General features: G+C 40.6%; 1 protein-coding gene across 1 annotated transcript; it reads left to right on the top strand.

Annotated features, from left to right (window-relative positions):
- Nucleotides 1-1,389: 1,389 nt before the first annotated feature.
- On the top strand, nucleotides 1,390-12,386 carry LOC141148286 (up-regulator of cell proliferation-like). The gene has a single exon (XM_073635576.1). The coding sequence runs from the start codon at nucleotides 1,425-1,427 to the stop codon at nucleotides 6,114-6,116; it is 4,692 nt and encodes a 1,563-aa protein (XP_073491677.1). The 5' UTR covers nucleotides 1,390-1,424; the 3' UTR covers nucleotides 6,117-12,386.
- The last annotated feature ends 4,114 nt before the right edge of the window (nucleotides 12,387-16,500 follow it).

Raw genomic sequence — 16,500 nt, 5'->3', positions numbered from 1 at the left:
AATATCCAAAGTCCAATATCAAATATATATGAAAGTTAATTGGAACACAAAATCTTCTTATATAGAATGTGCTTCAAATGTGAGAAAAAAGTACTTCTTAAAGAGGTAGAGGTAAATGTGAGTTTAATAGCTGAAGCTGGGTGTGTGAGGTTTATTCCATTTAACACCTGGTACTGCACTATTGGAGGCACTTTATATTTTTGCATGTCGGTCTGGAGTTGCTGGTGATCATCATGGAGGCAACTTTTAATGGAGAAGTATACGAGGTGCAAAGCGTGTATGATCCCTGTAGGACCTTGGTGGGAACCATTAAAGATCTGTGTGGAGCCTTTTTTCCTAATGGGAATTATCATTAGTTATGAGCGAGTTTGACCCTTTCAGGGTCTAAGAAGGAGGTGAGCAGCCATTTCACCTGGTGAAGGGAGCACTAGTCACAGATTGTTGGTTTATCTGAGAAGCACTCTTTTCTCACAGTGGAATTTGAAGCACACTCTATATAAGAAGATTTTGTGCTCTTATGTGTGCTGCCATTCATTCAGTCTTAAAAATCATAGAATTCAGCCAGCATTCCTTAAACAGGTCATGCACTGAAATGCAGTGAGGCCCCCATTTATAACAGAGAGCAGATGTTGTTGCCTTTTCATGCATTTTAGGAGGCATACATTGGTTCTGTAATAGGCGGGAAGGCCAATCACATAGCTTCCACTTTGCGTGCTGCAGAGTCCAGAAGCAATTATAGTGCTAAACATATTTGTAAAGGACAGCACTGTGATTTATAAATGTGCCATATTTTTAATCTTTTGCCAAAAAAGACAAGAAGCACACAAAGCACTAGTCATTAGCTCACTGTTGCTAAACTTTTCCTCATTACTTATCATGCCATGTTCTGCATGGTGTTACTGTGTGTAGGTGGCCATCTTGATTGATGCAGGGCTTTGCTTCCATTTGTTAGACTTCCACCCTGATGTTGTAATTAAGAAGCAGTATGAGAGGTGGAAGAAGCACAGGCCCACAGAATGAATAAAGCAGAAGCAGGCAGATCCTTGCACTGCAGGTCCCACATACAGCTTCCTCTCCTGCAATGAGAACAGTGAACAGCACAGTAGTCACATCACCAAATCCCAAGCAGTCAGAGGCAGCAGTGCCTTAGATGACATTATACTGCAGTTATACAGTTATGAGTCTATATAACTGGTGTGCCTGGGCAAAGGAAATGTACAGCTATTTTTTTTAAGAAGAATTCAATTTTAAAGGTAGAATTTTCAGGGTACTGCTTGAACACAGTCACCATTTCTAGATGTCCCTATAGAATAGCAAATTTTCACTTTCTAAGTTTAGGTCTATTTCATTATTGAATTAATGTTCATTTTTTTCTCATTACAGAAAAAGGAGAGGCCTTTAAAAATCTTGTTGTCCAGCTGAAGATGAAAAGCTGTTTAGATTCAAAGCTGACATTAAAGGCCATTCTAGATATTGGGCAACAGATCCCAAAGAACAATAAGCCCCAGAAAATAGAAGATTTACCCTGGTGTACTCTGAGGAAGATCATGGCTCTGGACAGTACAGCAAGGAACACTCTGTTCGAAACAGATTTGTCTGGCCTGGATAAAGATGAAGATGATCTCTTTGACATTGATAAGTATGAAGATACACAAAATGCAAGTTCCATCCACCCCTTGGATATCCTCTGTGTTCTCCTGCACTGTTCAGATCATTTTCTACAACAAGAAATTGTAAACAAAATGGCCATGTGTCAGTTTTCTGTCCCTCTACTGCTCCCCCCAGCTGGTAATGGGTCACCATTCATCTTCATGCTGTGGTCAATGAGAGACATTGTGAAGAAGTGGAGACCTCAGTGTTTAGCTGACAGTAAAGGGTTCAGAGAAGAAAATGTGGTGAATATTTCCATGCCAGTCATTTCCTTTGTAAGATTGGGGAAAACCAAGTTGTCAAAATCTAAAATCCTGAATCAAGTTCTTAATCCAGTCCAGCAGCATCACAACTTCTTCATCCATGACAATGTGGATGGTGGCAACATTGAGAGAAAAATATCTGAAGGACTTGTGGAAATGTCCTGGTATTTTCCCTCTGGTAAATCTGATGTTTTTCCAGAACCGTGTGCAGTTACCAACCTACGTGGAGACCTAGAGTCCAATTGGGACCAGTTCACATTTCTAGCAGAAGTTTCATCAGCTATGTTTATATTTATTGAAACAATCGATGAGAGAGAATTCCAGCTGTTATCCAAATGCAGTCAGAGTGACACCAAGTTTTACATTGTTTTTACTCCGAATTCAGGAAAACATATTGAGAAAAAAACACAAAAACTTCTAGGGGACCTTCTTCCAGTATTAAGAATTGAAAAAGCAAATGTTATACTGAAGAAAAGGACAGAAAAGGATGTTATGGTAACTAACAAAATCCAAGAAAAAATTAAACAAATTCTAGAGAGCACCTCCAAATCTATTACACTGAAAGATTTACCAAGATATTTCAGTGGGCATCCTTTTGTGACAGATGAAAGCACTGCTGAATGCCAGAAAGGAAGAAACTATGCAGATAAAATCACTAGAGAAATAAAAGATGTGGCACAGTATAAAATGACAACTATGAAATTACAAGGACATCTTTGGAAACAGTTGTCTGAAATAGATAAAGAACTTTGTAGAATGAAAAACCAAGGAGAGAAAGATGCAGAAACGCATCAATGTCATCTCCTACTAAAGCGCAGTGCCCTTCATGCAATACAATCTGAACATACATTTCCCAAGGGTATAGAGCTTTTTACCCAAGCTTTAACTGATTTGCCACATAAAGGGAGACAATATTTTCTAAAATGGATGAAATTTAACCTTGATGCAATAGCTAGAGACAATTTATCCAAGCTACAAGAAAACTACAAGAAGAAATATAACAATCTGGCCCAAAACAAAAAAGAACTCAGGGACTTAGATCAGAAAATCTCTGACAGCTGTTTAGGAGTGGAACACTTTCTACGTGAAATGGGCCAGTTTTATGAAGCTGAATGCTCTATAGCAAAACATAGAGTAATTGACCAAAACAAGAAAAAAATTATTGACCTTCCAAGAATAGCTGCTGATCTTCTGTTGGATGGGTTTCCATTAGAGCTGATTGATGGAGATGCCGCCAACATTCCCCTACAATGGATAACGGATGTCCTTACTGAGCTGAACAAGAGAACAGGGGGGCAATGCAGACTGAGAGTGATAACTGTACTGGGAGTGCAAAGTACAGGAAAATCCACCCTCCTCAACACCATGTTTGGTTTGCAGTTCCCGGTGGCTAGTGGAAGATGCACACGAGGAGCCTTCATGACTCTTCTTAATGTGAAAGAGGACTTTCAGGAAAAGCTGGGCTGTCAGTTCATCCTGGTGATCGATACGGAAGGGCTGAAAGCTCCAGAGTTGACCTCTTTGGAGGGCAGCTATGAACATGACAATGAACTGGCCACATTTGTGGTGGGGTTGAGTGATATCACCATAGTCAATATGGCCATGGAAAACACAGCAGAAATGAAGGATGTTTTACAGATCGTGGTCCATGCTTTTCTTAGAATGAAAGAAATAGGAATGAAACCAAACTGCCAGTTCGTACACCAGAATGTCAGTGATGTATCTGCTAATGATCAGAACATGAGACACAGAAAGTTATTACTAGAAAATCTAAATGAAATGACAAAGGTAGCTGCTAAAATGGAGAAAAAATATGGGATATCAAATTTCAATGATGTGATGAAGTATGATCTAAATAAAGACAACTGGTACATTCCTGGCCTGTGGCAGGGAGACCCACCAATGGCTCCAGTAAATCTTGGCTATAGCTCAAATGTACATGAGCTTAAAATGTACTTATTTCAATGTATGGATGCTCAGAAATCAAAAAACAATCCTTTGAACATCTCTGATTTTATTACATGGATAGAAAGTTTATGGAGATCGGTCAAACATGAGAAATTCATCTTCAGTTTTAGGAACAGCATGGTGGCCAAAGCCTACAATAAATTATCTGTACAGTATTCCTCGTGGGAATGGGATTTCTGTAAAACAATTCACAGCTGGATGATCAGTGAAGAAAATAACATAAGAAATCAGTCTGAAGATAAATGTGAAAGTAACACAGAAGATCTGCAGAGAATTCTTCTGGAGGAAGAAAACAAAATGATTGCATCACTAGAAAAATATTTTGAAAATTCTGAAAATGCTAATCTCATCGAAAGACACAAAGAAGACTTCAAAATAAGTATACAGAGCCTGAGAAAAAGACTTGAAATAAATGCTCTTAGCAAGTGCCATGAGGCTGTATGCATTCAGAAAGCGAAAATTAAGATCCAGGACATTCAAAAAAAATCTCAGGCATCGATTGAAGAAAAAATAACAAATCTTCTGCAAAAATATAGACAGAATAATCATGAAGTAAGTGAACAAGAAAGACAACAGGAATTTAATTTGGTGTGGCAGAAGACGTTATCAGATTTGCAGTTTGAAGAACTTAAGAGATGTAATGTGGGTGATTCTATTCTTCTCCTTCTCAAAAATGACATGAGCAGTAAAGGACCTCATATAAACGAAGCATTAATCAAGGTTAAAAGTTTAATTCAAAATGCAAAGAAAAGTCTTACAATGGATATACGGTATGTTGATTGTGCATATACCTCATTTCCACAAAAATCAATATTTGATCAGCAAGAGCTTTTAGGCAAGATTGACGTTCTAGCAGATTCCATCATTAAAATGAGTGAGGAGTATGTAAAAGAGAAGATTTCTTCCTCCAAGGATTACAATGAAATGCACTCTAAAGAGCTACTATGCAAGATCAATAAAAAGTTAAACAGTAAAGATGTAAAAAAGCTTCACTTTACTTCAGAGTTTGAGCTGGATGTCAAACTTTTCATTTTTGGAAAAGCATCTCAAGCCTTCCAGAAGCTACATGACAAGTTTATCCAAGAGAACGACCCTAAACTATGTCTTGAAAAACTAAAAGTTCAGTACTTGTCCACATTTCTCAGTATGTTTCATAAGAAAGATCAAAATTTGAGCAGAGCTAATCAGTTTTGTGAGCTGTGCTTGAAACCAGCAGTAAAGGATTATCTTTTCAAACATCTTGGACAACAAATAGTGGATGAGATCTTAGGTGATCCAGAAACGGTCACATTTACTAGCAGAAGTTTTTTTCAGTATACTCTTTTGGAGGAGCTACTAGAAGAAATGTCATTCCAAAATTATGATAAATACATAAATTCTTATGAAAGTTTTGTAAACAAATGGATCCTAACTCACATCATGAGCAAATACTGCAACTCACCAGCTTTAGAAATCTTGCAAGGACATATTCTGTCATCTATTAACAAGAAAATAAAAGTGGTCCTTAAAAATGAAAAATGCCGAAAAAGTCAAACAGTGTCAAGTTTTTTGAAGAATTTCTGTGAACTCTTAAAAAAAGACTTAGTGATTTCACAGGAAGAGATGAAAGTCATCACTTTTCACCACACAGGGAATGTTGAGGAGTTCTCATCTGAAATTGAACACTACCTCAAGGAGACACAACGACAAATCCAATCAGAACTTAAATCTATGTCTCTGAGTTCTTTACTTCACACAGTGACTGTGAGACCTCAGGATGAATTGTTCAGGAAGGTGGTTGGTTGTAGAATGCAGTGTCCCTTTTGCAAAGTCCCCTGTGTGCTCGGAGGTGAAGACCATAAGATACATGAAGCATCTATGCACAGATCACTAGGGCTGGGGAGCTTCAAATGGGATGCTAATAAGAGCCTCATTGTTGGCATCTGTTCCACTCATGTTGTAGCTAACTGTACATTTAGAAATGAAGACACAGAATGGGAATTGTGTCCATACAAAAATTATAGTAAAATATATCCAAACTGGAATATTCAGCCAGATGCCAGTATTGAGAGCTCAGATTACTGGAAGTATGTCTTTGTGCAGTTTAATGAAAACTTTGCAGAACTGTATGAGGCAAAACCAGCTGAGATTCCGGTGTTCTGGAAGCGAATAACCAAAGAGCAAGCACTTCGCAGCTTGAAGAAAGCATTTAACATTTCAAGCTCCTCTTCCTCTACAACAGTTGTGGTGGTGTAGAAGAACAGAGGCATTACATCAAAGGTTTTAGAGTCTAAAAATATGTATTATCATAAAAATCCAAGATAAAAATCCAACACATTTTGGGGGCTATAAAGTACACCATTCAGTACTAAAAATGCTGTTCATGGAAAGGTGGACTCAAATGGATTCTGCAATTGTGAAGTAAATTACATTTGTAATAATATTGAGCCTTTGAAAGCATGCAACTTACCAGTCTTGTTTTATTTTGTACAGTTAAGGGTTTTGCACAGAGCGGCCCTATCCTTCACTTCTGGGGTCCCCCAGCGATGCTCCTGACTCCTCCCCACATGGACTGCCCCACGGAGAGACACATTTCACTTGTGCGGGCGCGCTCCCGAGTCCTGCTGCTGTGTCCATTGACACAGACAGCAGGACTCGGCCCCCGACTCCCGCGTCACTAAATTTGATTGACAGCCATATGGCTCCCTCTGCTATCAATCTATTGAATGAGGACCCAAGGCAGCGGCTGGAGCTGCAGTGCTCCTCCCCATCGCTGGAATGATCGGGTTCAGGTAAATAAAAAGGGGGCAAAAAACAGAAAAGAAAGGGCGCACCAGCCTTGTGCATTATCCTTCTACATTATCCTACTACTCACAAGGGTAGATGAAAATCACGCATAAATGATCTATGATAGTGGTGATAGGTCCACCGATGGCAGTCTCCAGACCTATGGAGAAGGCATGCAGACCACTGCTGCCTGACGCGTTTCGAAGGTAGCACCTTCTTCTTCAGAGCCTGAGGGGAGGCTGATACACTACAGAAGGTTTTTCACCTTAATGCATAGAATGCATTAAGGTGAAAACCCTTAAAGGTTTACAACCCCTTTAAGGTAGGGTTTAAATCCCTGTCAGGTTTTTACTTTCTATTACAAAGGTTTTTTCTTAATTACTGTCCTGATGACAACGAGCTCACCAAACAGGAAATGAAGAAAAAACACAGACAGAAATTAATGAATTGAAATTGGAGATTTTTCCTCACTTTCTTTCTGAGAATTTCAGGGAGTGTCAGATAGCAGTAAAAACCCAAAAGAGTCCTTATCATTCCTTGCCATATCCAAATGGAAATAAAATGTTTGATTGGGCATTCAGTTCAACTTCAGAGTTTCTTAATCTGCATGAATCCACTATTTCATCATGAATGAGGATAAGCTCAAGGTGTGATCCAAGCAAAAGTTCAGATACCACTTTGGCTGTTTAGGCATTAGTCTAACTTGTTTTTCCATGGGAGCTTAACGTCATATATAGTAGCGGTATTTCTTCCCCTAACACATATGATAGCTTCCTTCCTGTCAAAGGTTTTTAAGGAAGCAGCGGGTGCCATGTCCTTAGCAACCAGTGACATCACCCAGTCCCATACATTTACTGTCTGGGAATCCCCAAATATAGCCATATGTCACCCAGATACCCAGCCCCTTTGTTTACATTTAACCTAGGGGCCTGGGAGAGGTCATTCAGTGAGAGCGAGCCAGGTTGATGAGCATCTTTCATCATGATTGGTGTAGATCAGCATCACTGGATGCCATGATTGGCAATGGATTTACATCTTGGGACATTTTTATTGTTATTGTTATTAGACTTGCCAACAATTCTCTGAATCTATTTGCTGTTTGCACTTTGTTTGTGAATGAGAAGGGGTTGTATGTACCTCTCTTTTACATGGGGGCAGTATCTAGGGGCCTCCTTATCTTAAACAGAGCCAGGATTGTGTGGAAGAGTTCTTTGTCCTCATCAATATCATCAAACAGAAGTAAAGCAATTGGGAGCTGTCTCATTCGCCAAGAATTTAAACATTAACATTTTTCTTCCATTTTTACATTTTTTCAATAGGTATTTTTTAAAAATGGTAATTTGTTTTTGGCGTGGTACAAGTTCCCCAGGGCAGTCCCCAACCCCTGTGCTATTTGTTTAACAATATCTCACCTATTCGCTTAAAAAATGATCATGACTGTTTTTTAACATTCAGCTCCTATTGACTTCAACGAGGTTCAAATTTTGCACTTTAGTAAAAATTGTGGAACCTCCCTCCAACTGTACTCAGATACGCCCAGCTCATCCATAATCATGAACATCATTTTGAACCCTGATGAAGAAGACAATGTATAGCCTCTGATAAATGTTGGCTTCTTATCTAGGATTTCTAGAAATAAATGAATCTATTTACATGGATTCTAAAATCATTGGTGTTAAAACTGAACTTTATTTAAAAGCAAATTCTGGGATAAAGTTTCAGTCAAAAAATTTACCTTTAATGAGGTACGCCCTGCTGATTGCTGCTTACTGTAGAAATGATCTCCTACAGTGATGCTGGGTTCTTTTCACAGTGCCGAACTTTCAGAGGTGCATGAGTTAATTTCCTTAGCTCTAGCATTGATGTACATTGAAGGAGTCCATTCCTGCCCTCTCCTCCATTTACAGCAGCCCTTGCATTGTTTTTACAGAATGCGATACATTCTGTGAATGGGAGAGGATGAATGACAGGATCCTCACCACTCACAGAACATATTGCATTGTGTGAAAGCAATGCAAGATCTTTGGTGAATAGCAGAAAAGACAGACGGGAAGGTGGCCATCAGGACCCCATCAGGACTTCAATATACTTCAGTGTCAAACCCCTAACAGCCAACTTATTGGGCGGCACAGTGGTGTAGTGGGTAGCACTCTCGCCTAGCAGTAAGAAGGGTCGCTGGTTCGAATCCCAACCACGACACTACCTGCCTGGAGTTTGCATGTTCTCCCTGTGCCTGCGTGGGTTTCCTCCGGGTACTCCGGTTTCCTCCCACACTCCAAAGACATGCTGGTAGGTTAATTGGATCCTGTCTAAATTGTCCCTAGTATGTATGAATGTGAGTTAGGGACCTTAGATTGTAAGCTCCTTGAGGGTGTAGGGACTGATGTGAATGTACAGTGTATATGTAAAGCACTGCGTAAATTGACGGTGCTATATAAGTACCTGAAATAAATAAATAATAAATAAATAAATATTGTGAAGAGGACCCAGTATCACTACTTGGGAGACATCTAGATATATGAATGGGGATATATTTCAATGAAGGATAGTCATGTGACTGAACCTATATCCAAGAAAAATATTTTTAACTAAACTTTAGCTTTATAAAATGTTGAGGGCACGCTATGAGGAGAGTATGTTCCAATGGGAGCAGAGGCTGCCCACTTAGGTTATTTTCTATTTGAAAATCAGGCAGCACATGATAATTATTCGGGTGTGCACAAACAAAATGAAGGAATAACCAATGGTCTTGATATAAAGTATATACAAAGTGGAAGCACAAGTTAAAGATTTATCACATTTCAAGCAATCACAATATTTCAGAAAGTGTTCTGCTTCAAATGCTGCTTTATACATTTGAACATACTTTCTGATTTCCAATTTATGGAGACATAATAGCAAATTGCTGTCCTGACAGAGTCCGCAGGCAGCATCAAATCACCAAGAAGAATCAGAGTAAAATCTAATGAAGTCCTTATGTGACGGTTCTCCCCAAGGTAGGGAAAGACTCTCAGTGCTGTGCCAGCTACAGACTCGTTTCCCTCCTTAACTCTGACACTAGGCTCCTGGCTAAAATTCTGGCCCTAAGGTTACAAGAACATATAGTTAAATTGATTCACCCAGATCAAACAGGGTTTATGAAGGGCAAAGAGGCTAAAGATAATACTATTCGGGCCCTGCATGTATTGCATTGAATGCATAATGGACAGAACCAGACCCCGAGTGTAGTAATTTCAATTGATTCTGAAAAAGCATTCAATAGGGTGGGGTGGGAGTTTAAGGTCGGAGTTTTGAGGGAGATGGGCCTGAGAGAGAGGATGATGGGATGGGTGACGGCACTGTATGCAGATCCTAGAGCAAGGGTTAAAGTTAATGGTAGACTATCAGATTATTTTGAGATACAGAATGGGACTAAGCAGGGATGCCCCCTGTCCCCATTGTTATTTGCTATGGTGCTGGAGCCTTTTCTGCGTATGATTAGGGGAAATTGGAAGATCAAGGGAATTTGTATTGGATCAACGAACTTAAGATCTCAGCTTACGCAAATGATCTACTGTTGTACCTCTCCTCTCCTCAGGAATCTTTGACAGAACTAATGTTGGAAATAGACAGGTTTGGCTTTATATATAATTTTAAAATGAACATTGAGAAATCAGTGTTGATGCCTAGCCGTGTGCCTTTGAGGATGAAGACCACCTTGCAACAATCTTTTCCTTTTGTTTGGTGCCTTGATTCTATATTATATTTAGGGATCTATATCTCTTCAGATATAAAGCGCCTATATGATCTAAACTATGGACCCTTGATGGTATTCATAATAAAAGACTTGCAAAAGTGGAGAAGTCATACTCTGACATGGTTTGGCAGGATAAACGCGCTTAAAATGAGTGTAATTCCCAGGTTTATTTACGTTTTACATACCGTACCCATAACACTTCCAAAGACATTTTTAAAACAAATATGAAGGGCTTTTATGACCTTTGTGTGGGGAGATAAACATCCCAGGTTGGCACACGAGATTTTGTGGAAACCAAAACGAGAGGGTGGGGTGGGACTCCTGGATATAGCGTTTTATTACAGAGCCATGGCCCTGGTTCATATAATGAACTGGTGCCATGACTCTGCTAGTAAAATTTGGGTGCCCTTGGAGAAAACATTAGCAGGTAGGAACTTGGCTGGAGCCCTCTGGATTCCGGTTTCTTATAGGGGGTTGTCCGAATATGCGTCACCACTGACGAAGACAACACTATCCATTTGGGATAGAATGAACATTACGGGAAAGATTTCCCCCTCCCAACATCCCCTTTAACACCATTGGAAGGATTTCCCTTGTTTTCCCCAGGGGAAGAGAAAGGGAATTTAGATCGCTGGGGAATGGACAGGAAAGGTAATTGCGCTGGCGTGGCCTCACAGGGTAAATTGCTTCCATTGGTGGATTTGGTTCGAATACTGGGGGAAGTACCAATGGCCGTATGGAAATACCGTCAACTGACAGACTTGTTCAATAAGTGGAAGCACCAGATTAGGCCAGCGAACACGCTTACTACTTTTGAGGAATGGTGTGTTAACTTATGAGAGCCATGTGTTGTCTCGATTGTATAGGCTGGTTCTGAGCGCCCAAAATATGACAACTCGCTATTTCATTTGAGAATGGGAAAGAGAACTGGGCTATAATTTTACATCAGAGCAGATTAAAAGGCTGATGGAGTGACAGACCATACTTCAATAAGTTCCCATATACAGGATATGTATTATAAGTTCCTGACAAGATGGTATACACCGGTTCGATTGGCTCAGATATATCCATCGGCAGATATTAACTGCTGGAGGGGATGTAACCAAAGGGGTTCATTTCTGCACTTATGGTGGCATTGCCCAAAGATTAAAGTTTTATGGGAGGAGATAGCCCCTTGGATTAAGAAAATTACACTTAGACCTATAGAATTCTCTCCATTACATTTTCTTTTTCATGGGATGCCATCATCTGCTAGCTTTTTTAAGAGAAGCGTTACTCCCCATTTGCTAAATGCAGCCAAAATATTGATACCTAGATTTTGGAAACAGTCTGGATGTCTCACTATAATGGATTGGAAAAGGGAGGTAGAAAAAATAATGGAAGCAGAGAGATGGATACATATGGTTAAAGACCAACAGAATTAATTTAAAGATACAAGGGCAGGATGGCTGTATTACTCCTCAGATATAGGGGTTTATAAACCCTTTTGGGGGCAATGCTACGTTATGGATCGGATAGTTTGTGAGATGCATCTGGTGGGGGGAAATTGGGAGGAGGTGGGTTTTTTTTTTTGTGTTGATTTTTATGTTGTTTCTTTTTTTCTCCTCTGGGAGGCACAGTGGAGAGATGATTGATGTCATTAAAGGAAGAGGATAAGTTATAATAGTAAATTAGGCACGGGATGGGCAACACGTAATGGAATCACATAAAGAAGGGTAGACTGAAATGAGAAGAGGTTTAAAATTAAATCGTGGAGTGAGATTATATTGAATTTAAACACTAAACATAATAGGACATGAAAATAGTAATTTGAAATTACACACTTTTTTTTTGTATTGTTGGTTGTTTGATACACGTAATAGGGTGCTATAAAGCCCCCTTCTTAATTATACTTTGAATAATGTTTTGCACAAATTGAGTTTTGGTTATGGGTAGGCAAATGGGTGGGCTTTTTCCTTTTTTTCTCTTTTGAAGATGACATAATCAAGTATCCAGTGTGTTTTCTTGGGGGGGGGGGGTTAGTGTGGTGTATGTTAATGAAAAGACTTATATAGATATATTGTGCAATGTGTTTTTCTATGTTGTATGTTGGAATTTTCGTAATAAAGAAAAAGTGATTATAAAAAAATAAAATCTAAGTCTTTGCAGGTTACATGGACATTTTTCATTTCTTGAAGGTGAAAGAACATCATGGCACAATATACTTTCTAATTCTATGGGGGGGAGTTCTTTACTATATAGGTAAATAGAGAACATAGGGAAGCAGACAGTGTCTAACAGAGGAGCATGCTGTGTAACCAGTGGCGGCCCGTAATGCAGGGCGCACGGGTGCCGCGCCCCCCCTTATCTATGCGTCCGGCCCCCTAATCTACATGTAGGGCGCCGGTCGCATGGATTCCAATCAGGGTTTTTTTTATTTGAAGCACACGATTAAAGCCTGAGGCTCTAATAGGCTTCAAAAAAGGGTAGGCTCGGGGGGCAGAGCACTGCACCCCAAACCCACCCAGTTGGGTGACAATAGCGAATCAATATTTGATATTGTCTTCCTGATTCTCCTCCCAGTGTTTCGTCAGATTAGACGACCCGGCAGATTTTGTAACAGAAGTGACGTTTCATCACCGCCATCTTGGTACACCCCGCACTCGTCCACAGTAAGGATACAGTGAGAAGGCGGCAAGCGGACATCTTGTTACACCCACCGGAGTCTTGCTATTCACACTGAGTTTTACCAGTAAACACAGCTTATATAGTGAAATGCAGTATTTAAAAATCCATCTGACTGTTTGCCGCTGCTTTTAAAATTCAACATCTAAACCAGGGATATGCAATTAGCAGACCTCCAGCTGTTGCAAAACTACAACAGCTGCCTCTGCCTCTGGGTGTCATGCTCATGGGAATTGTAGTTCTGCAACAGCTGGAGGTTCACTAATTGCATATTCCTGATCTAAACAGTCAGATTTTTAAATACTGCCATGATGCCGAGGAGGAGACGCAGGGGAAGCCACCGCCCGTCTCCTGGAGGAAAGCTCTGCCCGTGGCATAGATGGGGTTTATGTGGGGCTGTTTACTGAACGACCGACCTACCTACCGACCAACCCGGGGGATGTGAGGAGAAGAAGAAACAGTGGAATGTGCCAAAGCACAAAAGAAATTTAAAATTGTATCAAATACTTACCGTAATTTTCCTTTCCTAACGCCAATACATGGTAACATACTTAAGATACAGATTCGCCCCTATATCCACCCACAGGACCTGTTTAGCTCTATAAAACTGACTGAGAGCTACCTCCCCCATTCTCCGTATAAAGCACAAAGATCAGAGGGAGGGTTCGTATGCCGCCATGTATTGGTGTCAGGAAAGGAAAGTTACAGTAAATATTGGATACAATTTTCCATTTTCCTGACGCCAAACATGGCAGCATACATATTATACATATTGAGACAAACTTAGTCTTTATTTGACAATAGACATAAAAGCTTAGATGGTTTTCCTCACAAACTCTACTGTAGTAAGAGCTGCTGGATCCACCCTGTAGTGTTTTAAGAACGTATGAGTGTATTAGTGTATTAAGAACGTATGATGTGATGACCAGCTAGCCTCTTTGCAGACTGTCTCCAGAGACAATCCTGCCCGTGCCGCCCAAGAAGAAGACATCGCCCTATTTTTTACTATCCAGGCCGAGATGGTTCTGGCCGAGGCCTCTTTCCCTTTAAATTTTCATGATGATGAAAAAGTCTGTCAGAACGTGTGAATATAGAAGTAGCCTGGAGATAGGCTTTGAGGTCTTTTGGAATGTCCAACTCTTGCAGATCAGCATCTGATTCCACTGGGAAGGCTGGAAGCACCCATTCACCGAGAGATGAAATATTGATGCCACTTTTGGGACAAAATGATCCAATGGTCTCAGCACAACCCTGTCTGGGAAGAACATAGAATAAGGTTCGGCTGCCCCCAATTCTTGGAGTTCCGATACCCTTCCCCCTGAAGTTGTCACTAATAGGATAGCCGTTTTTAAGGTGATATCCCATAATGAACAGACTTCTGTCTGAGTACAAGGAGGGTTTGCTAGAAAATTGAGGACTACTGCCAGGTCCCATTGAGGGAACCTATTTCTCTTGGGAGGGCGTAGTCTAAGTGCCGCTCTCATGAAGTGCTCCACCAGCAGGCTTGCTGCCCATTTCCTTTGGGTAAAAGCCGAGATGGCTGAAATCTGCACTTTAAGCGAACTGAGCCCCAAATCCAATCCAGATTGCAGGAAAGACAAGATTTGAGATACATTTGGGTCACTAGGGTCAAACTGATGTCCAGCATCAAAGCTCATGATCCTATTCCATATTCTGGAGTAGATGGCATGGGTTGACCCCTTTATGGAACTCTGTAAAGTTCAACAGGAAGCAAAAAAACATTTTCACCAAGTGAGGGGAAATCAGTTGTCACCGCAATCAGGGTTCCCATCGAAAGATTTTCTTTCTATTACTCTTCTGGTGTCAACTGTAAAAAGTCAGAGTTCACATCACTTTCTGTCACTGTAGCAACGTTCTATAGGACAATTAGAGAGGCTGAAACTCCAACACAGGGACACAGACAGCAATAAAAAACCTGACTCCATCCAAAATTAAAAGAAATGTTTTGTGTATATATACACATTGGTTATATTTAGTAAGTGTAATATATTTTTGACAGATATATAGTCTAATTTCACTGTTGGTATATATTATAATTTTTTATCCCAGTAAATAAATGAAGCTGTACAAACCAAAGAACAAAATGTCTTGTTTTTAAAGCAGTTTGTTAGACTTTTTCCTATTTGATTTTCAGTTTCAATTAGATTTCATTCAATAAACATTAGGAAACAAAGTAAAAGAACATGTCATATTTACAGTCTTATAAAGGCATATATTTGTGCAGAACATATAACCAGAAAATAATGGGTATACAGTCGTTGAAAGAATAAACAAATGTAACCTCTCTGTCCCCACCAGTCATTAAAAACCTTCTCATGAGATAACCATTTCCACCAAAATAACAGTAGGGAAGATAGTCATAGCCAGGAAATGGTAAAGTGCAAACAGATATGAAAACTTGCCAAGGTGTATGATGCAAAGCGGAGTTCCACCCGTTTTTTAGTTTATTAAAAGTCAGCAGCTACAAAAACTGTAGTTGCTGACTTTTAATAAACAGACACTCACCTGTCCCACAGTCCAGCGATGCGGCCGCCTGGAGCCTTGCTCCTCTTCCCCTCCTCTCTGTGGTGCCATCATAGCAACTGTGGGCACCCCGCCATGACTGCTTGCAGCTTCGTGGCTGGGCGCGCACTGAGCATGCGCGAGTTGCGCTGAGCTCTGCTATTGGCCAGGCAATCTTCTGGGACACGTGATTAACACTCTTGGGCATGGAGTTCACCAGAGCTTCACAGGTTGCCAGTGGAGTCCTCTTCCACTCCTCCGTGATGACATAACAGAGCTGATGAATGTTAGAGACCTTGAGCTCCTCCACATTCCGTTTGAGGATGCCCCACAGATGCTCAATAGGGTTTAGGTCTGGAGACATGATTGGCCAGTCCATCACCTTTACCCTCAGCTTCATTAGCAAGGCAGCCGTCATCTTGGAGGTGTGTTTGGGGTCGTTATCATGTTGAAATTCTGCCCTGCGGCCCAGTCTCCGAAGGGAGGGGATCATGCTCTGCTTCAGTATGTCACAGTACATGTTGGCATTCATAAATTCCCTCAATGAACTGTAGCTTCCCAGTGCCAGCAGCACTCATGCAGCCCCAGACCATGACACTCCCACCACCATGCTTGACTGTAGGCAGACACACTTGTCTTTGTACTCCTCACCTAGTTGCCGCCACACACGCTAGACACCATCTGAATCAAATAAGTTTATCTTGGTCTCATCAGACCACAGGACATGGTTCCAGTTCCATGTCCTTAGTCTGCTTGTCTTCAGCAAACTGTTTGCGTACTTTCTTGTGCATCATCTTTAGAAAAGGCTTCCTTCTAGATAGACAGCCATGCAGACAATTTTAATGCAGTGTGCGGCGTATGGTCTGAGCACTGACAGGCTGACCCCCCACCCCTTCAACCTCTGCAGCAATGCTATGCTATGTTATGCTG

This window comes from Aquarana catesbeiana, linkage group LG06, assembly GCF_042186555.1.
Source record: "Aquarana catesbeiana isolate 2022-GZ linkage group LG06, ASM4218655v1, whole genome shotgun sequence".
Taxonomy (NCBI): domain Eukaryota; kingdom Metazoa; phylum Chordata; class Amphibia; order Anura; family Ranidae; genus Aquarana; species Aquarana catesbeiana.
Note: the sequence above shows the minus strand (reverse complement) of the source record. Positions and strands in the feature narration are given on the sequence as shown.

Coding starts and splice junctions, on each gene's coding strand:
- LOC141148286 (XM_073635576.1), top strand. CDS start 1,425: ATGAAAAGCTGTTTAGATTCAAAGCTGACATTAAAGGCCATTCTAGAT.